This window comes from Delphinapterus leucas, chromosome 18, assembly GCF_059928025.1.
Source record: "Delphinapterus leucas isolate spDelLeu-1000000601 "Yukka" chromosome 18, BTC_Dleu_Yukka2, whole genome shotgun sequence".
NCBI lineage: Eukaryota > Metazoa > Chordata > Mammalia > Artiodactyla > Monodontidae > Delphinapterus > Delphinapterus leucas.
The window spans coordinates 9,799,450-9,822,045 of record NC_143146.1 but is presented as its reverse complement, the minus strand read 5'-3'; the positions used below and the strand labels follow the sequence as shown (position 1 = coordinate 9,822,045).

Below are 22,596 nucleotides of genomic sequence, written 5' to 3'. Positions count from 1 at the left end.
TTGGAAATGTCATTGTCTAGAGCATGACTGTTCAATAGAATTTTCAAAGATGATAGGAATGTTCCACATCTGCCTTATTCGATACAGTAGCCACTGGCCACATATGGCTGTTGAACACTTGAAATGTGACTAGTGCAACTGAGAAACTGAATTTTAAATTTTACTGAATGTTAGTAAATTTAAATGGTCACATTGACTAGTGATTACTACGTTGGACAACACCCATCCAGAGCATTCTTGGTGAATATTTTGGTGTGGGGGAAGGGAAGAGAATAGGAAGAAAAATTTCTGTTGCTCGGGGGGAGTGCCAGATGCCAGGAGGTAAGTATCTGGGAGAGGATGAATGGCAATGGAAATGAAAATTGAATGGAAAATTGCTCGCCTGTATGAAGAGTTGGGAAGTTACATGAAGGCAGATTTAGTGGACTTCAAATGATTCATTTAGGCTGGTTCTCTCTACAGGTTCATTCTTGAATGATCTATCATACACTTATTATACACAGATGATCTCACTGTGGACTCTACCACCAAGCAGAGATGTTCTCACTGAACGGTGTATATAGATGATTCTCCCAGTTCTGCTACCCCTGGATGCTCCACTCATAGGCCTAAGAGACAACTTAGTAGGGTTGGTCTGGCAAAAGTTGACTGAAACTACTCTTCTGACCTTTATGGTCTTTTTTTTTTAAACTCCAATTTTCAGGACCATTCTACTCAATAGGCCTCCTTTATGGAATACGCTCCTTGTCATCTTACAAGACAACACAGTCATCTCATTTTTCTTCTTCTTGACTGGAGGACGCTGCTTGTCTGTCTGGCTTCTCCCCTCTACCCTACCCTAAATATTGGAGTTTCTCAAGACTTATTTCTCCCTAGGTGGGCTCATTCACTTCTAAAGCTTTAAATGCCATCTCCTTTTGGAAACTCCAACACATCCAGACCTAGCTCCAACCTGTCCTCAAACGCCATGTTTGTGTCAGCTGCTTACTTGGCCTCTCCTTGGTTGTCTTAAGAGTATCTCAGACACACAAGGTTCAAAATGGAACTGATTTTCTGCCCTCAACCTCTCCCTCCTGCAGCTTCCATATCTATTAGGTAGCATCGTTATTTACAGGATTTCTTGAGTCAGAAAACTAGTCCTTTCTTTCTCTCACCTGCCACGTACAATCCAGCAGCAAGTTCCATGGGTACCCCCATCAAGGTAGATCTCCAGCCACTTCTCCCCATTTGCACTGCCACCACCCTGCTTGAAGCCTGCATCACCTTTCACTTGGACTCTGCAATACTCTCTCACTTTCCCCATCCTCACTTCCTCCCAACACACCTTAATTTCTCCCACCCAGTTGCCAAAATGAATTTGCAAACTATAAATTATAACACATCCCTCTCTCGCATAACACCTTTCTATGATTTCCCCTTCCTCCTGGAATAAAATGTAGACGCCTTACCAAGAACAAGTAATTTTCTATGTTCTCATTCCTAAATATTTCTCCAACTTTATTATTTTTTCATTCTTACTCATTACTCTTCGAATACATTGGCCTTTTTTTCACTGCCTATAACATGTGAAGCTCTTTCTTATTCCGAGGATCTTCACTAGCTTTTCCAGAACGTTAGCTATCTGGCTCTTTCTCAGCCACTGGGTGTCAGAGAGCTGGCCACTCCAGTTAATAATGTTCTCTCTGCTGAATCTACCAACACCCTCCTTAATTCTTCCATAGCTCAAGTGTATTTGTTTCCTCGTTGTTACTTGTTTTCTCCCTCCCCTTGTAGCCTATAAGCCCATGAGAGTAGAGCTAGTAAAATGCCTAGTACATAATAAAAAGTTCTTGAGTGGATGACTAAATTATTAGAGTTTATAAAGAAGATATTATTGAAAGCTTTTAAAAAACATTTTTTAAGTAAAGAGAAGTCATGTAAATATCAAAGCAAAACATTTAAATACCAGTGCATTTTGACCATTGTCTGGGCTAGATGCCAACTTAACTCTCTAAAATTACTTGTGGTGAGGCATCATTTAGTCATTCTCAATGAGGTCCTAAATCAAAGGCAGAATGTCTTTCTCCGCCGTAGAGATTAGATTATTCTAATTATGTCAAATGATGGTAATTCTTACTAACCCAGGGCTTGTAAGAAGCATAAACATTTGAAAAGCCCATAGCTGGCTGGTATTGATGCTAAAAAGCTCTCTTTCTCTTCCTCCTCCTCCTCCTTCTTCCTTTTGTATCACACATTATCTGCCTCCAAAGGTGGATAACTTGGATAACTTGTTTTGAACTTCTTAAGTAGGTTTCACTTTAAGTGGACTTTTGTTTTATTGGAGAAGTCAAGATAGAATCAGTTTCATAACGATTCATCGAGTATGTAACTCTTACACAGATTTGCTAACTTCATTCCACTCTAAGGCCATAGAAATAAAACAGAGCCATCTAAGAACAGTCCATTGACTTTGAAGGACAGTTTATTAGCCAGATGACCTGTAAACATGTCCTGTATTCAGTTTATGGTTGTCAGTTGGGATTTGTGGGAAAAAATAAGAAGGGGATTTTCTTGAAAAGTAACCTTACTCTGTAAGTGTTTTTTGAGGATCTGCTATGTCTAAGGCAGTGCTTGGCACCACTCTGAAGACTATAGTGATGGATCAGACGTGATTCCTACCATCAGAGAATTCAGTCAAGTAATGGGTCTATCTGATACATAACTGCATATTACGAGGTAGAAGACAGAAATGTTACACAAGAGGTGAAAAATAAGATAGTATAGAAATTCAGAGGAGGGGAAGATGAATTCCACTTGGGCATATTAGAAAAATCTTCCAGAGGTGTAGTCACTTTCCCTGAGTTTTGAAAATTAAGCAGGATCTGGTTGTGTAGAGTAGAAGGCATGGATTCCTGTCTCACCAAAGTCATGAAGTCTGGAAAACACCGGAACTATGTCGGGAAAGATAAGTGGGTCAGGAAGTGTATGAAGGGGAGAAGAAGTAAGGCTGGAGAAGCAGCTGGGAATCTACTTCAGGAACCTAAGACATACGGAAGGTTAAAGTAGGTGAACTTCATCCCGTAAGCATCAGGGAGTCACGCGGCCCTAGATCTCAAGGCTGTGATGTGAGTAGAGTCATGTTACGGGAAGCCGAGAGTGAGAATGTTGGAGAAACGTGTGATAGAAGGTTTCTCAAAGGTTTCTGGTGGTGATAGGAGTGGAAATTTTGAGGTTGTTTCAACAGGATCTGGCAGCTCTTTGGATGAGGGAAGTGAGAGAGAGTCAAGTATGATCTGAATCATTTTGAACTGGTTGGCTAGAAGGAGAGTTGGGCTGTTAAAAGAGATGGGTGATACAGAAGAGTAGCTTTTGGAAAGAAAATTATACATGCAGGTCTCGATGTATCAATTTCTGATGCTAGTAGAATACGAAGTATGGAATCACGGGAGAGGAATTTCAGAGAGATGGAGGGGCTGGAGGTAGAGCCCTGTAATCATTGTGCTTATCTGAATTCCTGTGATTTGATGAATTTTTCAAGAGAGAGATGGTAGAGAGATAAGAGAAGATGATTAAGGATAGACAATCAGGGGATTCCTACATTAATCGGGTGAGACAGAAAGTAGAGGAATAAGTAGACGAAGGAGGAGGGTTGAAAGGGTCAGGAAAGTCCAATGTCATGAAAACCAATATAGGAGAGACTTCTTAAGAAGAAAGTGCCCACGAACGTCAAATGTATACCTTCATACTATGCAGCAGTTTGAAAAGACAGGAATTAAGAAGAGGCTCCTACATGTCTCAGATTGATAGTCATTGTTTATTTTCCAAAATGAAATATACAGTCAGTGTGACGCGGAAAACGAGGGGACATTGAAATTAGAGAAAACTGGAGTCAGGTTCTGATCCTGTATGGTTGAGTTGTGTGAGTTGAGGAAAAATTACTTAATCTCTCCGAGCCTTAGTTTCCTGACTGTAAAAGGGTGATAATGCTTGACTCAAAGGGCTGTGGTGAGATGCAGTTCAATAAATCAGCATATGGACAAGAAGAGGCTGGCAGAAATAGGTCTGTTAATCCAGGTGTCTTTTAAGTTTGCCTCCCATTTGCTTTCCTTTCACTTCCAGATGGTCACGTGTTACAGAGAAATATCACTTGGATCATGAGTACTTAGGTTTTTTAATCTTAACAATGAATTGCAAACAATTAAATATTGGCCACCAATCCCTCCTTGTGCAGAAATGAGTGTAGGAAGAGGCAGATGGAAGAAATTTACTATTGAAGATCCTGCCAGAGCAAATGGTCAAGGCAGAATGGTCTCAAAAGATGCAGTGGGGTTGAGCAGTCTGAATGATGATTTGATATGTCCCTGCAAGTAAGGCAGGGACCACCATGCCCATCATATTTGATTTTGCATCCCCTGGTGCCTAGAAAAATGCTCTGTTCATAGTAATTCGTAAAATTTTGCCAAACAAATAGCTGTTTTGTTTGTTCTCTTTGGAGAGATCTGGCTGTAAGGTAATGCACGTATAGAAAAAGAATAGAGCGTTGATGGGAAGAAAGAGAAATTAACATGGAAGAGGATGCAATTGAATGGAGTGTTGGTGGCCAGAGACTAGTCAGATGTATATGCCAGTGTATAAGTGTCACAGATATAATGTTGCGTACACACCAAAGATAAACATCCCCAAACCAGGAGCCAATGACAGAAACAAAAGGGAGGAAAAGATATGAGTCTAAGCCTCGTGCTGTTTTTAACTTCTATACAGCGATAGGGAGACACCATTACTTACACTTATATCTGTTCTTATTAGCAAGCAGAGGAACACAGAGAGTAATATAATACCAGATGCCATTTGTCTGGAGGTGAACCTTTGGTTTTTATTTGTAAGTGATAGGAGAGTAATCAATAAATGGCGCAGGCAGTGGTGACGTGACTAGCCTTGCAGATTGGTCTGGGTGTCAGGGCGTGCACAGTGAGGAAAAGCCTGAAGACTCCATCCTGATAAAAATGCAAATGGGGAAGTATTGTGTATCAAGAAAGGATGGTCACAATCCACTTTAACTTGTTTCAAGCTTTCTTTTCTCTCTTGAATCCATCTCTGATGCGACATTCAAGAGGATTGTGTTCAGCTAGAACTCTGTTGCGAAGTTCTTTTAAACACTCACACGCCAAACTGTGCGTAAGGAGAAAGTGTGTTGGCTTGATAGGAAATGAGATACTCTGGTTTACATATTTCTTTCCTAAAGACTGTGACTCAGCTGGCTCTTTGCCCATCTACTCCTCTCACCCCACCCTGTGGTTGCCTCGCAGGCCACGGCACGTGTTCCTGCGGTCGCTGCGTTTGTGGGCGAGGATGGTTCGGGAAGCTCTGCCAGCATCCGCGGAAGTGTAACCTGACGGAGGAACAGAGCAGGAGTCTGTGCGAATCGGCAGATGGCGTTCTGTGCTCGGGGAAGGGTGAGTGTCCGCTGCAGCTTTGGACAGAATCCCTGTTCTGACATGAGGTTTATACGGCAGCACGTACAACCAGCTTCTGCAGACTGCGCTCTGCTGAACGCAGACCCCTCTGTCCTCTGCCCGGACCAGGCTTTAAGCTTGGAATTTCTCCCATTCAAACGATAATGGAAATTATTATCAAAAGGAGAGTCTCAAATATACCTGTGTGCTGCTTTCTTTAGTTGTAAATGAATTCGTGATAGAAAAATGGGTTTATCTAAAGCTCCAGGGACTACAGCTCACATGCACACACCTCCTCTGCGTGTGTGAATCTAAATAAATGCCACTATAAATGAAAATGCCAGAGATAATAAAATAATTTTTAAAATTAAAAAAAAAAAAGTTGCCAAATGAAGTTCAGGGCCTGAGAAAATGAAATGCATGAGACAGGTTTCATGTGAAAAGATCCCTGGGCACTTGCTATGTTCAGCATCACTGCTGAATAAAAAGAATTGATGATTGTATAAAGAAGAAAACCAGCAAGATAGATTGGGCACTGAATGGGCCAAAAAGGCAAAAGGATAATTGTTGGGTTCACCTGCGAAATGGCGCAGTCAAGAACCGCAGAGAAGTGATCACAAGCGCCTAAACTGCCAACAAATAGGCTTTGGGAATTTCAGAGGCTAAATATGTAGATGTGTGTGTGTGGAGGAGGGGAAGGTTAGGGATGTGAGGCTATAAAAGGAGACTACATATTTCATTTCATAGAAAGGGAAGGAAAAAGTACTCGGGTCTGGGCTTCCCTGGTGGCACAGTGGTTGAGAGTCCGCCTGCCGATGCAGGGGACACGGGTTCGAGCCCCGGTCCGGGAAGATCCCACATGCCACGGAGCAGCTGGGCCCGTGAGCCATGGCCGCTGAGCCTGCGCGTCCGGAGCCTGTGCTCCGCAATGGGAGAGGCCGCAACAGTGAGAGGCCCACGTACCGCAAAAAAAAAAAAAAAAAAAAAAGTACACGGGTTCCAAAGTTCTGGTATAATTTTCTTTGGTCTGAAAATCACCAATTTTCCAATCACACATGTGTAACCTAATATAAAGAAAAAAAATTAAACCTTCGAAGTGGTTATAATCTTCAAGTTGATTGAATAGGAGTCACTAACTCAATCATTTACTGCAGAAACAGATTCTAGAAGAAAAGCCACCCCACCAGTGCCCCTTCCCCACCCCCAAAAGGGCAGAGCAGGGTTTTTTTTCCTGAGCAGAGAAAGAATACTAATTAATAGATTGAATTTTAGCTATTTTGATGTTGATGCTTCTGTATAAATTCTCCAAGAGACTTTAAAATCCTGGTCTCACAGTGCCTATGGGCCCATCTAGGAGCCTGTCACATTCCTCTTTGCTAGTGGCTAGGAAAACACCTAGGAAGATTCTGGAAGTGCACGGATTCTCACTAAATTTTCGGGAGCTGCCCTGCAGGGAACTAGATGTCCTGGAGCTTCCCAGCTCTCTTCTTCAGCTCACTAGCCTCCTTGCAGAACAGATGATGCCCCCCCGCGCCCCCCCCCCTCCCCTTTCAGACAGGGCAAGGCTCTAGCTGAAGTTGCACTTACCTTGAAACACCTACCCTGGGGCAGGATTAGCAGGTAAATATCTTTCTGAAGAAGACACAGGGAAGAAAGGGAATCTCTTAATACCAATGGAGGAGCCGTCAGAAACAGGACGTGCCTTGGAGATGTGCCCCTAAACAGTGGCTGTTGCTTCACCTCTCTCTCAGGGCTGGTGCTGTCAGGTTGAAGGGGGCTTCTTGACACAATTGCAAAGATAAAATCTGATGGATGATGTGACCACATAGGGTGCGGGGAGGAAGGCTGAAAATTGATACAAGCATGATCATTTCAATAGAAAACCATGTTCTTTGTTTCCAGGAACCCTGTACCCTGTATCTGAGGCTCGTGTTTTCATTGTTCAGGCAAGGAGGCCATGCCCTCAACCTAATGCAGTTACAGCAGTCAGGTGGCTCTCAAACGAGTTTAAAGCGATCACTGTGTACCCAGTTTGTTCTCCCGTTAAATTCAATCTAATTCCAAGTCCCGAACAAATCTCGTACCAGTTTGGTTCTCAGGGGGGCCTCAGCTCCTGGAAACACTTTGTTTTGGGTTCAGGCTCTGTTGGGAGAAACAAAAAGGAGGAAAGAGAGGTTAAAAGGAAGACAAAGGGAAGGAACTGAGGAGGAAGAGATTAATAAAGAAAACAGGGAAGGAGGTAGGGATGGAATTAACCTTCAAGGATGAAATAGGAAAGAAGAAAAAAATGCTATCAGATCAGAATGGAGGGTATAAAAGAGTACTGAGAATGACTAATTTGTCTGAATTGGATTTTTTTGAGCATAGGTCCAAACACAATATCACAAAGTTTAGGTACTTTTAGTTGGTTTTCCATAATGGCATTATCCTTAGAATAAGGGTATTAGCTTTTCTTATAAACTCTACTGAATGAAGAAACCCATTCATATTAAAAAATTTGTGTGCTTGTTTATATTTATTTTAAAAACCAGCAATTGTGTGTGTGTCTGTTTACTAGACACAGTATCACATCATTAACAGTGTCCCTAAGCAGGTCTTGGCTAAGTTATGTCCAGTTGCGGGTACTGGAAGAAAACACAAAACCATGCTCACTGGACTAGTGAATAGCACTCTGTCATTGCCCAAACTGAACTTAATTCCGAAGGAGGAGTTGTCCCTTTTCAAGAAATAAACATTCTTACTAAAGTCATTACATTCATAGGAGAGTGACTCATTTTTTAGCCTCATAAATGTAGAAAATGTAAAAAAAAAAAATAGGTTGACTAAATATTGGCCCAAAGGCATTTCCTCAAAATGAAACAGAACAAGAAAATCTCTCTAGTTAATGCCTTTTCAAATTGTTTGCTTTGGGTGGTGGGAAATATATCCATGTATCAATGAAGAGTTGACAGCATATTTGTCTAAACTATTTTTTATCCTTCAACGGGTAGAGAGTTTTAAACTCGGAAGGAAATGTAAAACCTGCCTCGAGGCTGTACGTTTTGAGATTGCTGTCAGTGATGATACTGGCATGCCTAGTGTTGGCAGCAGCTGGCTGTGGGCTCCTTTCTTTTCTTCCTATTCTGGAAGAATCCATGCTGGACTATGAAATCCCTTCCAAGTTATATAAACTGGGGCCATAGGCTAAGGGTCTTCAACATGGTGGCAGAGAAGGAAATCCCTTCTGAGTTATTTAAACTGGGGCCATGTATTTCTGGATACATCTCATGGACTTGCCAGAATGCCATGTACTTTGTCCTCAAATTTGTAAATGAAAACCCCTCACCCCGATTTTCACAAAGGGAATCGAGTCTTTTTCTTTCTCCCATCACGGGGCAGGTGTGAGTAGTGGGCCTGAGATCCCCAGGGCACAGCACTTAGCAGCCTAGACCCGACTGAGTGTTTCCAGCAGAAAAAAACGAGGCTGAAATGTGTGCTCCCCAGGAGCTGTGAATAAAGCTGTCACCTCAGGAGACGATGAAGAAATAGCATTTTATTTCTTTACAAATTTATAGCCAAGACAATAAATCACTCCATAGAAAAATTTAAAACAAGGTATACATTGTCGTGACCCTCATAACAGATGGAAGAGTTAGTACAATAGTGAAATCTGCCTGCTGGGATGTTGGGTTGCAGCATTTTGTCAGGCTTGATGGACGAAAAAGAAAGTCCGACTCTGTTAATGGGGCAGCTAACAAAGGTGCCTCGCCCTTATACTCAGTTGTTTGCGGGAATAACCAGAGATGATCTCAGAGCCAGGTCTCCCCTAAACTTAGCTACCTTTGCGGAATACGTGATATAATTTATAGGCTGTTTGTTTGTTTGGGGATTTATTTATTTGGATCCAAGAATACACAATAACCTTCTTACCCTGATAACTTCAACCCAGATCTAGGTGATCCACTCTGATATCCTTAAAGATGCTGTTGTGTGACAATGATTGTAACTGCATGTCGCTCAATGACCCCTTACACTCTTACATTGATACTCGAGTAATGCATCGTCCAGATTAAGTCCACGGTACCTCCACCACCTATCCCTCCCCTCCACCCGACCCGTTCTCCATCTCTGGAAAAGAGAAAGGGTGAAAGTCATGGTTCAAAAACCAGTCTTCACTCCATGCTCTAGTTGCCTCACCTGATATGGCTGTCGGGGCAGATCTGTAGGACACACAACTCATTTTTTGAAACTATATGAAAGTTGTTTTTTTTTCCCCTCAGAGAGGCATCACAGGTAGGTAGGTACAAGAGTAGATTGAATCAGATAGGAATCTTAGGTTAACTGATGTACTTTCATTTTCTCATCTTTGAAGGCAGAAGAATTTCATTTCTTTCCCCTTCTTGTGTCCTAAGGATGCTCTGAAGACAAATGAGAAAATGTGGCTGATTCCTGAGGAATGGAAGCCTGTGAGAAGCACAGAAGGGAGATCAGAGCACTCTTTAGGGTCCTTATACTAAGAAAGACAATAAATGGGTCAGTGATATTGTGGTTGTGAACTTACTGCCCTAGAGATCCTGCCAAGATGAGCCAGCTTCTCCCTATAGCTGGACTGGGTCTCATGGGTGTGAGTGGAGCCCGGCCAGCTGAGCTGAACAATTGCTGCCCTCTTGGCAGTCATGTGGCCTGTGCCTGACTGACAGAATTCTTTGCCTAAGTTTTTCCCTTTCTAGAGATGGGCAGTTTGACCCCCAGTTACTGACGAAAACAGAGCACTTTACAACCAAGGCGCTGCTATAAGAGGTCCTAATAATGATCACAATGTGTTAGTATTACATGCTATTCCTAGTTTCACAAGCAGAAGAACTTCCTACCTCTGAGAGGCACAAACAGTAAAGAACAACACAGCTGGGGAAAACGCTGACTGAGAAAAGCTACTTTTTCATAGCACATACAAAAATCAGTCCCCATTTTTCACTTTAAGTATTTCAGTGACTAGTAGACTTTTGGAACTGGAATTTATTTGTCAAATGGTCTCTCCATGATACCATATTAACTTTAGCTGAGCTTACCAGTTTTAGGAAAATACTTTGCTATAGACTGAAGCTAAGCATTCCAGAAGCAAGAGCAGTAATTAAAATAGTTCCAAGGCCAGAGGTTAAGTTTAGAAATGAAATGTGAGATCTTTTCATGAATTGTGACAAAATACAAAAAAAATATCCTAGGCATAAGATGTGACTGTCATGGACAAAGTCATTTACTTCTGCTGCTTTGTAGAAATAATTTTGGAATGCAAAGGAAATACTATTTTAGAAACAACTGAAAACAATCCAATTCTTCCAGTAATTACTCATGGAAATAAAGCACGAAATATGATGCTTTCTGAGGAAATTTCAATGAAAAGTCAATGAAATGTCCCAAGTTGTTTTTTTGGTTTTGGGTTTTTTTTTTTTTTTTGCAGGTATGTTGCTAACCATTTACTAAATGAGCCGTTGAATGGTGAACACTTCCATGCCTAGAAATTTGAAAGAAATCTTTAAAACTAGGATAAATTTCTAAAATAAGGTAACACTGTACCTGAATGAGACCGAGAGGGAGCCAGCCTTCCTCGCAGACTGAGCCGGAAGGCCTCGCTCACTGGTTCCTAGGCAACCATCAGGCTGTCAGGCACTCACCAGAACTGCAAGTTGTCTAGATTTTACTCAAGAAAATGTAAATCAACCAAGACCCTCAGGAAAGCAAGTCAAGGCTAAATGAAGTCACGCTGTGCTTAAGCAAGGACTTAACAAAGGTAAACCCAGTGCTGAGCACATGACTAGGACCCCTTACTTTCCACATGACACGGAATGTGGAAGGTTTACCTTGGCCGTTGGGGATTTTTGCCACTAAAATGCAGACAGTCATTTCCATGGTGTGAAATACCACATAGTGCTTAACGCTTGAGATACGCTTATACAGCTCCTCTCCTGAGTCCATGGTGTGAGGAAATCCTTTTCTCTAGCCACTTTACTCACTCAGTTTGTTAACTCATTTTTTAAGCACTGTGCTTCCTAGAGGCACTAATGATTGATTCCTGCCCCTCTCCGACTATATTTTGAACTTACCGAGTCTGGAATTTTGTTAGATAGGTCAAAGTACTTTTTTCTACTTCACAATCTCTTAAGGTGATTTTTGACCAGAACAATTTAGTGATAGCGTCTTTTAGTAGAAGGAAAACATGTTTGGAAAGACTAACCCGTCCAAGGAAATAGAAGGAAGGGAAAGTCCTTTTTATGTGTTTTCCTTTAAATTTTAAAGGTGTCTTTACTGTGGTTGTAGACGTAACTTTGCCATGTGGGGTTTTATAGGCCGTCAGATGAAGACATTTAGACTGTGAGAGCTTTCTTCCCTTTGTGACACCGTTTAATCCATATATTTTCTCTTCTTTTAAACATATTTAAATAATTAATAAAATTATTTCTCAGCAAACCAAAATGTTTTTAATAACTAGAGGAATTTTTTAGTGACATTAATTAAATAAAAAGAGGGGATGTGTAAAGTAATGGAAAAGGTGGTTGGACCTAGAGCCTCATAAAAGATGAACATTTTGGGGAGATTAGAGCTATCCTTGATTATGGCAGGAAATCCTGAGAATGAAATCTGATAAGTGGAATATACATGAGTTATTATGTGTGTATTTTTAGCACTTTAAAGAGCTATCCAAGGGCTTCCCTGGTGGCGCAGTGGTTGAGAGTCTGCCTGCCGATGCACGGGACGCGGGTTCGTGCCCCGGTCCGGGAAGATCCCACATGCCGCGGAGCGGCTGGGCCCATGAGCCGTGGCCGCTGAGCCTGCGTGTCCGGAGCCTGTGCTCTGCAACGGGAGAGGCCACAACAGTGAGAGGCCCGCGTATCGCAAAAAATAAATAAATAAAAGAGCTACCCAATATACAGACGTGTCTGTATTTTAAGAAAATCATGTAAACAAAAATCCAGAATTGTAAGCACAATAATTTAGTATTTCTTTTATTAATAAATGCATCCCCTCTTATTAGAACTTGCTATTCAATTCCTTTAAAAAACAAGCACCTTTAAAGCATGATTCAATTCAGAAAAAAAAACCCATCTATTTTTGAATACCTTTTTTGGAAGGCCATCTATAAGAATCAACCACATTCTGCTCTCACTGACATTTCAACCAGGCTGGGCCATGGAACATTTGCTCAAGGCTAATTGCAACTGTCTAGATCCATAATGAAGCCTTTCCTGGATAACCTTTACGAATTACAGTAAGTAAGTCAGGCTCCCCTCTGAGCGACCGGCTATTCAATAAACTTTTCCCTTTGGAGGATAGGTTATTAGAAGTCTGTTGTCGCTGCACTGATGATATTCTGTTCTAGACGGAAGCCTTTAGTTAAGTGGTGACAGCAAGTAGTGCCCTTTGTGATTTCAGGTTCTTGTCACTGTGGGAAGTGCATTTGTTCTGCCGAAGAATGGTATATTTCGGGAGAATTCTGCGACTGTGATGACAGGGACTGCGACAAACATGATGGTCTCATTTGCACAGGTGCAGTATCAACCTACCCTAACTGTTCTGTGTCACAGCTGGCAATAAAGACAGATGATACCCACCGCGTACTGCCATAGCCAGCTGGACAGGAGAGCGTCCGTGTAATCAAGACCCACTATTCACAGGAAGTCACCGCAGAAGGGGAGTGGGCATTGGCGGACAAAAGTAACCACGCCCTCAACTCACACATATGCAGTTATATGTTGAAAAGAGAAAATAATCGTCTTGACAACCATTTTACTTTGAGCCTGGTGTAGGGAATGGAGTATTATTTTAAACAGGACCCAGGTACCACTAATTCAAAGACGGTTGATGTATTGGTTGGCTGCAAGGAGTGGGGTGTGTGTGTTGCGGGGATGAGGGAGACTTAGCAGTGTCATAGCTACTGCTCTCCCAAGTTATTGAATCCTGATAATTGGTTATAAAATACATCTGCTTGAACAAGTTACAGGGGAAAGGGAGACACGTTATGTTTGTTCTCCTTGTTTCTAGTTGAAGGTAAAAGATGAATGCTTGTGTATGTCATTAAGCTAGACATTCACTGTCTGTCCGTCCCTGTGGCACAAGGCTCCTCTTCTAGCTGATTCCTCAGCTTACCTCATTCTATGTCAGGGGACTTTATGGTTTTTAGCATTTATTCATAAGTCAGACATAACTTGCTCTCTACAGGAAAACAAAATTATGACATGGAAGCCACCTGGAGTGACACAGGATGGTCACTATTAGATGGTCACTATTAGATGATACACAGATGGTGGCATCAAGCAGATGCCATTAATTATGTGAAAAATCACATTTCCCATCGCTGCTAAACAAGATAATGATAAGATGGCTACAGAACCGAATAAGAAGATCTGCAGAGGATGAATGAAATGGTCTTGATTATGAACTGCTGTGGTTTAGAATAACGTATTTTAACTTGGTGACTTTCGATCATGATAATGACTCCCCTGTGTACTTTATTGCAGGGAATGGAATCTGTAGCTGTGGAAACTGTGAATGCTGGGATGGATGGAACGGAAATGCATGTGAAATCTGGCTCGGCACAGAATATCCTTAATAATCCATGGCAGAGAACTGGATTCTTATTTTTCTAGGCCATTAGAACATATAAATGCAGAGGGAACCATATATAATCATCACTAGGACAGGTCAAACAGACCATTGTATGTTTTTCTATTTCTGAATGCCTCAGTGAAATCTGGGTACCCATTAAAGACGAGTTAAGCAAATTCTGATGTAAATAACGCCAGAAAAATTTTTTTCTACCTTAATTTACATCAGTGGTTCTCAACAAGGGCAACTTTACCACCCAGAAGACATTTGGCAATGTCTACAGACAATTTTCATTGTCCCACTGGGTGGGGTGGGAGGGCGTGCTGTGGGCATCTAGTGGGTGGAGGCCAGGGATGCTGCAAACATCTTCTGGTGCAGGACAACCTTCCACAGCAAAGAATTATCTGACTTCAAGTATCAATGGTGCCTGAGCTGAGAAACCCTGAGTTACACGGTTGTTAGAAATGCACACCCCTATACAAGAAAGACCATATTGGAGTCTAAGGAGAAGATATATCCTCACATAAATCCATTGACCATATTTTGCCAGTATTTCCATATGGAGACATGAGGTATGTGGTATACAAACACACATGGGCTGGGGGGCAGGCAGAAACTACATAACCAGTGCTTTTGAAAAAAAAACAAAAAACTGGTCGTTTTAGCCATTAAGTCATTTGTCATTTGTCTAGTCCCACTTTAAATTCACACAAGGGACTTCCCTGGCGGTCCAGTGGTTAAGACTTCACCTTCCAATGCAGGGGGTGCAGGTTCAATCCCTGGTCGGGGAGCTAAGATCCCACGTCTCGTGGCCAAAAAACAAAACAAAACCAAACAAGAAAAACCAGAACATAAAACAGAAGCAATATTGTAACAACTTCAATAAACACTTTACAAATGGTCCACATCAAAAAAAAAAATCTTTTAAAAAAATTAAACTCACTCCAAAAAACTCTTAAGATTAAGGAAGATATGAAAAATGCAAAATTTGACATTTTTAATAAATGGTGACATAAGTTGCTTATATTCTGTGTCAGTATATATTTGCCTACTGAGGATTAACCCCAAAAATGAATTTTTATTCAGGGGTATCTATTTTCTGTTTCTAGAACATTTTTAAAAACTGGGCAAGGGTTACATATACAAGAAATACGATTTTTTTTTTAGTTTACTCCATGGTAACTTGCCTTTTAAAAAGACAACATATAGTTAGATATATGATGGGCCTGAAATACACATTCACTTCTCTTAAAAGATTCTTATTTATAAGGATACATGACTTACTGGAAAAGTAGGGACATGCAAAGAAATGAAGAAGAGATACTATAATAAAAATTCTCAAAAGCTCAGAGGATTTTAAAAAAATCCAGAAATGGCTGAAATAGAAATTACAAATATTCACTCAATAATAAGAACAAAATGTTTATTTTCTTAATGGTGAAATTCTGCTCTGTATGAAATTCACATTGCATTATGAAAATGTACAATAATTTGGACTTCCCTTACATATTTACAGTTAAGTCTACTTATACACATTAGTTTAGGCAACCTTTAATTATTTAGAGCTAATAAAAACCCCACTTTTTTTCTAAATGTGATTTATATTTTGTAAAATCCTAGAATAGTGTAACAAAATCATTTCCATATTGTTTAAGATGAAAATTTTTGCTTGGAAATTTTACTTGATGATGTAAATATTCTAGAGTCGTGGCTTGGACTTTTCTAAGTCAGATCACCAAAGATAAGGAAAATATGTATCTGCTGAGTTACTTAAAAATTTGATATTGAAAGTTATTTAAGAGAAAATTTAACTGATGCTGATTTTTATAGTACTAATAGTGTTCTCATACTTGAAGAGATTTATAAAATTGTCATCTCTATCCTGAGAGTAAGGAATGCAACCACGTAAATTTTATCTCTATTATTAAGTATGTCAATTGATATATCAGTTTTTATAAAATGAGGGGACCATAAGGAGTCAAGAAATGATAGATTGTACTCTTTCCTCTTCTCTATCTAAACACTTTAAGCCTCAAACAAATCTGTTATTGTTCAGTTGCAATTTTGATGCCTTATGTGATGATGCACAAACATTGGAATTCATTACCTTATCCAGCCATCATAATACAAATGACTTTCAGTTTCCCCTCTTGCAGAACCCTGCTTTCTATAAAGGACCAGATAGTAAATATTTTAGACTGTGGGTCACATACATCTCTATAGAAGATTCTTGTCTGTTCACGTTTAATACTTTAAAATGGAAAAAATAAAAATAAAAACCTCATTCTGAGCTCCTGGGCCATAAGAAACAGATTGCAAGCTGTATTTGGCTTGCAGCTGAGCAGTAGTTTGCCATCCTGCTCTACTGGTACGGCCCTTAGTTTCCTGTCTCATCACGTTACCCTAGGTGTGTCTTATTTTTCTTATCATTCTCTATATTTGTTATCCCTGCAACAAGAATGCTGCTCTTTTTATATTTTCATGTAAGAAAAATGTCCTCAGCATTTATGCTTTTTAAGAAGTTTAAATATGGAGAAATTATTATAAAGTTCAGAATGTGATTTGTCCAAATTTTTTGACAAAATCTATTATAGTCAGCTATATTCTGTGGTTCATTTAGCCATGAATTATTGAACCAAAGCTGAATTATAGCATAAGTCACATGGTACCTAAACTCTAATGAATATTTTTCTTTTAAAACAGAAATTTTTTTTACCTCTTTCTGTCTGCTATAACAGTTCTTGTGCGTGTTTTTATGTGTGGTTTTGTCTCTAGCAATGAAACATCAATAGATCTATTAAGAAGTGATTTAATTTACATGTTTAAGTTGGAGAAAAATAAAATAAACATAGTTACATGTAAAGACATAGATTCTACCCTTCTTAAATGTTATTTTGTACTTTGACTTTTGATTCCATTACTAAGATTAAAACTCCCTCTTCAAATAAAAGGCAGGGCAAGAACAAACCTGTAATAGGTGGAGGGAAAATATGCAAATTTTGTTGGCTTGTTTAAGTTGGTCGGCAGTTATGGTGGGATTAACTAACGTTAACTGGGAAAGATGCGACAAGTTTGCAGATGGTGTTGGCACCAACCCTGCTTGCTTGGCTAACCATCACTAAGGAATTCTTCCATAAAGGACTTTTTAATAAGATTCTACTAATGTCCTAAGATCTAAGAGAATCACTATATACTGTTGTCTTCCTGGACTCTGAGCTAATCTAGATTTCCTACCGCGCATTGGAAGGAATGGCCTCCACGACCTCAAATGCAAACACAACGTGGGAATTAGACCAAATGATAGAGAAAACCAGGTAAAAACAAAAACATAACTCAGTCTTTGTTTGCAGATTCACTATCAAACCTTTGAAACCCTACTCAGTATTCGAGAGAGTCAGCAGGCCCTGTGTGCCACTTTGTAAGCTAAGAGAGCTACACTATGAAATGTATTTCACTCCAAAGTAATACTCTTCACACCTGGAGTTTGATATGCCTGCGTTTAGCTCAAAAGCTTGCCCTGGGTATAGTCTTGTTCTGAAATAACATTGAAAATAATTTTTAATGATTTTCAATTCCTTCTAAAATGGATTTCTTAGTCAATCTGGTCTCTCCTTCAAATGTTAATTCTCACTCTAATATTAGGGAGAAAACTTTAAATGAAGTGATACATGTCTAACTTAAAAAGAGAGAAGTTTTTTTCTTGTTTTTTAAAAAAGAACCAAATCTGATGTTGGTCATCCTGAAAACAGCGGACTGTTGTAGTGCTTTAGGCATTCATTAAGCAACTGGCCAGGTGTGATAAAGAAACTCTTCTTACTCTCCAAGAGGCAAACAATTAGACAGACTGCAGCAGGAGTCTTGTGGGCCCATCTTGAAGCCAGCCCTTACCCCAAACACTCAGGGCAAGGGAACATTTAGAGCACGAATCTCTAAATTCTCCAAGATTTGTAATGACATGATGCTCAGTTCCATTTTACTCTTTATATAGGCTGAACCATTTGCATCTCTTCTATAATTTTTCCAAGTAAAGTTGTAGCAAAGTACTTTAGAGAAAGCAAACTTACAGGAAAATAAAATGATGTCACCTGAAATATCAAAACAATGAACATTCCAGAGCGTTGTTGAGGAATGAGTGAAACAGCTACCATAACAAATCAGTAGACATAACCCTCTCACACCAGATATGGATGCAAAAGGAATGTGATATTGGAAAGAGTTGATAAGATCGACATGTACATGGAGGTACAGAACACGTGGTGGTCTCTAAATACAAATGAATTCCATCAGATTTACTGTACGGAACACCAAAGGTGACAGATTGCACTTACTTAAAACAGCAAACAATTCTTGAGGGGAGAAAATGGTGGAGTCTTATCCTGGAAAAATAGCAAGAGAGGTATCATCAAAGAGCTAAAATTTTCTTTGGCATGGTAAAGGGGGAAAATGAGTTTACCAAACTTATTTACATGACATTTCTCTATATCTGTGGGTGATGCAATGCCATTTCATTACATAAAGTTGTTCAATGTTTTTGAATATGCCGTCATATAAATATTTTATTCAATATGTTGTATTTATGAATACAACAAATGATATTCAACACAGAAACTGTACAATGCAGACAAACTCTTTGTATGTAGATTAATACACACCAATGGTTCTTGATACACAGGTCCTACAACATGCAGTTCATCAGTGCTGTCCTCGTTCCATGCAACAGGTCAGACCAGACACAGAGGAAATGATCTAACTAAATCACAAATAACAAGGACCCCTCTGCAATACGTCTAAACATATATTAGAAGAAAGTATTTTGACATCCATTCATAGGGATAAATGCCCTTATCGATAACTCATGTAAAAAACAAAACAGAGATACACATTTACTGAAATCTCAGTCACTTACAAAAATAAATCTTGTCATAATTTTAACCAATAAACAAGCTTACAGGGGAAAAAGAAACCAGCAAGTAGGGCTGATTACCAAAAACATATAGGTGGGGTTGTTTGATGTGTGTGTGTGTGTGTGTGTGCCTGTGCACAGTAGGGTAAGTCCATCTAATTGGAATTTCATGTTGCCACATATTATGGAATATATGTCTTCCCTAAACAATTGGTTAATGAAATTCATCTAATGTATTTTAACTTAGCCTGTTAAAAATAATAGGCTTTAAAGTGGCGTAACAAGAAATCAAGAGAGGTCAAAAGAAGCATTTTGTTGTATTTGTACTTTAGCACTATCGACAATAAATCTACTCAAACGTTATGCTAACATTTTATTTATTAAAGTGGAATTCAATACGAAAATGAAATAAGCATAAACAGTTAAATTGATAGTAAATCTTTAATCAGCTAAGCAGGCCAAAATTTTTAAATGCTGGGCAAGGGCTGTCATGGAGACTTAGGAAAGCAGTGACAAAATAATTTCCCAGTAAATACAATGCAGATGGGAGAAAATGGCGACTGGGTCATCCTTCCACATGGAAATAATAACAAGAGGCCAGTACATTGATCCCATGTATAGTTTTCTATAAATGAGGTTCAGTTTGGTCTCAGTTAACTCTTCTGAGGAGAAAACATTGAAATTTATTAAGTATACACAGAGTTAACAAATATATTTCCAAACAGCTTAGTATCAAACATTTTGAAACTCTTTATATCCAATATTGAACATTTTGCATGGTTTCTTCACTGTGGAGTCAACTATTCATGGACTTTCTTAGTCGTTGTCTTCCCTAAGCTCAGAATTCAGCAGTATTAAATTCCAAAGGAAGTTAAGCAAAATCAAAGAACAGCAAAAAAAAAAAAAAAACAAATCACATGGACCGAAAAGTTGATGTTTGAACGTGTTGGTTTGTCTTTAGTTTTTAATCTAGAATAATTCAACAGACTGCATTCTGAGATCATGGCAAGGCACCTCTAACTCAGCCATTGGGCCACAGGGGCCCGAGAAGCTGAGTCAGAGGTATGGACTGGTGAATTACACAGTACCTGACTCAGCATGCTGAGCTAAAAAAAATATTTTTTTCCTAATATGTCCAGTTTAAAAACTTGTTAAACACCAAAAATATTAAAGTCTAATTTATAACTAACGTTTGCATTGCTGCTGCGAAAAGAACACAACAGCCGCCTTGCCCATGCTCTGCTGAGTGTGCGTGGAATGCAGCCCAAACCAGGGGTGGCATTAAGTTTGGTTCATTAAAAACAGGAAGGATTCTATCTGAAATGGATTTAGGTAGTGCAATTCTTGTAGGTTGTAATTATTGATTTTTTTTTTTTCCTTTTTTCCAAATAATGAGGATTCATAGATGAAAATGAACCTTAATCAGGCCTACAAGGCCTACAGAGTTCTTTGGACCCACTTTCTCAAAAACCAGTGGGTCTTGCTCGCTGGGCAAGGCAAATGTTACCATTACCAGTAAGCTTGTGATATGTATAAAACACACACACACACAAAGAAACTAAGGGGGATGTCAAACCCAGATCATAGAGCGCTTCCCATGACTGCGTTTGACCCCATTTCTCAGCCCAGCCACGTGGCCTCGGGAGCACAGTATCTGCTACTGGACAGAGCATATATGTGTGTTTCATCAGTAGTGTGAGCCAGAGACAACACTCTTAATCTTTATAGATGCAATGTGTCATAATAGGTTTAGAAGGCTTTCTGTTTCCCTGATCGCTCTCCAAACTAAGCCAACCGCTACAAGTTACGATTGAGAGGAACACAATCCCTGCAAAAGGTCACAGACAGTGGAGCCAGCAGCCCTGTAAAAACGGGAAGAAGAGAACTCCATAATAGCACAGGTTTACAGCATCTAACTAGAAATTACTCAAGAGTATCTGTGTGCTACAAAATCGAACTTAAACACATGGAATTCGCCGAAACGGGACTCAAAAAGGAATATGGGTAGCTGTCAGCAGGCAAGGTATCGAGTGGACTTGTGAAGTAGGTCATTCACGTGAAGTGTCACAGTCACAGAAAAGATATTAAAAAGGCATTCCATATCTGGTAGGGCATTCCATGGTCTGAGTTGAGCTGGTTATCCAGGTGTCTTCTTGTTGTGAGGGCGCAACACGTTGAGATTTATCCACTTGCAACCAAGAAGTTCGAGCCAGCGGGAAGTAAGCGTCTGCTTACTGCCAGTTGCTTCTGGGCCCCGGAACAGGAGGGTGTGGCCAGGATAAATCACTCAACGGTGCTCAGGGCGAGTCAGTCACAACACCTGTGAGGATCTGGCTATGTCGTCTTACTTTTGTTGACTGGTTTGCCTCCATTCATGATTGCAGATGCGCTTGTGCTTTTACTTGGCGTCACCCCGGCTTTTGGGACCGTTTCTCCGACGTCATGCAAAGATGGTTCTCGGTACATGGCAACTAGTGACGGGGAGGGCAGGAGGAAAAGGAGATGTTACCTGGTTAGCTTCACGCACAGACCTCAGCCGTTGGCCCAGTCCCGTTTTCCCTGAAGTCAAGTAACCCCATCAAGAGGGAATTCCTGTTTTAAAGCAGTAAAATCCGGCCCCCAAACAGAAAATACTACTTACTTTGCATTTTCTGGTTTGTGTATCCAAAATACGCACCTGGGGGCACGTGCATTTTTGTCTAGGAGAGAAGGTTTAAATGGGGGATGTGGCCACACACACACACACACACACACCTCACAGGGACTATGTGAGAACGGCAAGCATTTAACCTAATTCTCTTTGTTCAGCGAGAAAAAGACTTTCCTTCCACTGCACGCTGTCAACACGTGGAACTCATTCTCACTCATCTTTTCCATTCTAGGTATTTACACCCCTAGGTCATTAAATAATTTTTCTCTCAAGTGCTTCAAAGGCAATATAATCACACTACTCCCAGCTTCAAAGCCATAAAAGCAATACAGACAACTCACTTTCCTTAAGCCAGGGTCTTCCAGAGATCATTGTTTAGATTTCCTCTCCCGAAATCATGCAAAGAGACCCTTAAATAATTGAAGGCAAGTGTGGGGTGTTTTATATTTTTTATGCCTCATTTTCAGGTATAATCATGAAAATCTAATTGATGTCATATAAGGCAGAAGTACAGAATGGCAAGAGGGCAAGTGGGAATGACGTCTGAGGAAGCTCTGGGGAATTGATCTGGTGATATCGTTAATCACAATAGTTCACGTGGCTTTTCTGCAAGTGATTCCAGGGAATCCTGGGAAAGGAGATTTCAGCGTGACTGATGCTTGGGGAAAACTGAGTTAAAATCATCTGCCATCAGAAAGACAAGCGAATCAGAGCTGCCCAACCTGCTTTTTAGGGTTTTGAAAGCCTATATTTTACGAAGAGAATTTAAGCTTTGTTAGGAGGAACCACTGTATGCATTCTCCATGTTCAAGGTGGTATAGGATTTCACCTTTTGCAAATGCAGCGTGAGACCTTTCAGCAGCACACAGACTTGAAAGCACATGCGTATCGGACCTATAATAAAGGACTTAGCAAGTGAAAAGGGTTAAGAGATTAATCCATATCCTTGACATACTTTCCAGTCCCTCACTCCCACTAGGCATTTAGTTAGGCGACAACAGCATCAGAGTGCTAATCTTGATCGTCTACGC

The 22,596-nt window shown here is 40.2% G+C and overlaps 2 protein-coding genes across 4 annotated transcripts in view; one reads left to right on the top strand and one right to left on the bottom strand.

The window, feature by feature from the left end:
- Positions 1-19,828, top strand: part of ITGBL1 (integrin subunit beta like 1) — a 218,651-nt gene extending 198,823 nt beyond the window's left edge. Inside the window, exons 9-11 of the mRNA XM_022576826.3 lie at positions 5,286-5,432; positions 12,840-12,953; positions 13,925-19,828. Coding sequence (XP_022432534.3) covers positions 5,286-5,432; positions 12,840-12,953; positions 13,925-14,016 — 353 coding nt within the window. The 3' untranslated portion in view covers positions 14,017-19,828. The remainder of the gene's footprint in view (positions 1-5,285; positions 5,433-12,839; positions 12,954-13,924) is intronic.
- Positions 15,229-22,596, bottom strand: part of FGF14 (fibroblast growth factor 14) — a 626,541-nt gene continuing 619,173 nt past the window's right edge. For all 3 annotated transcript variants that reach the window (XM_089899396.1, XM_089899397.1, XM_022576822.3), the window contains one exon: positions 15,229-21,386. In XM_089899396.1, coding sequence (XP_089755522.1) covers positions 21,250-21,386 — 137 coding nt within the window. In that variant the 3' untranslated portion in view covers positions 15,229-21,249. The remainder of the gene's footprint in view (positions 21,387-22,596) is intronic.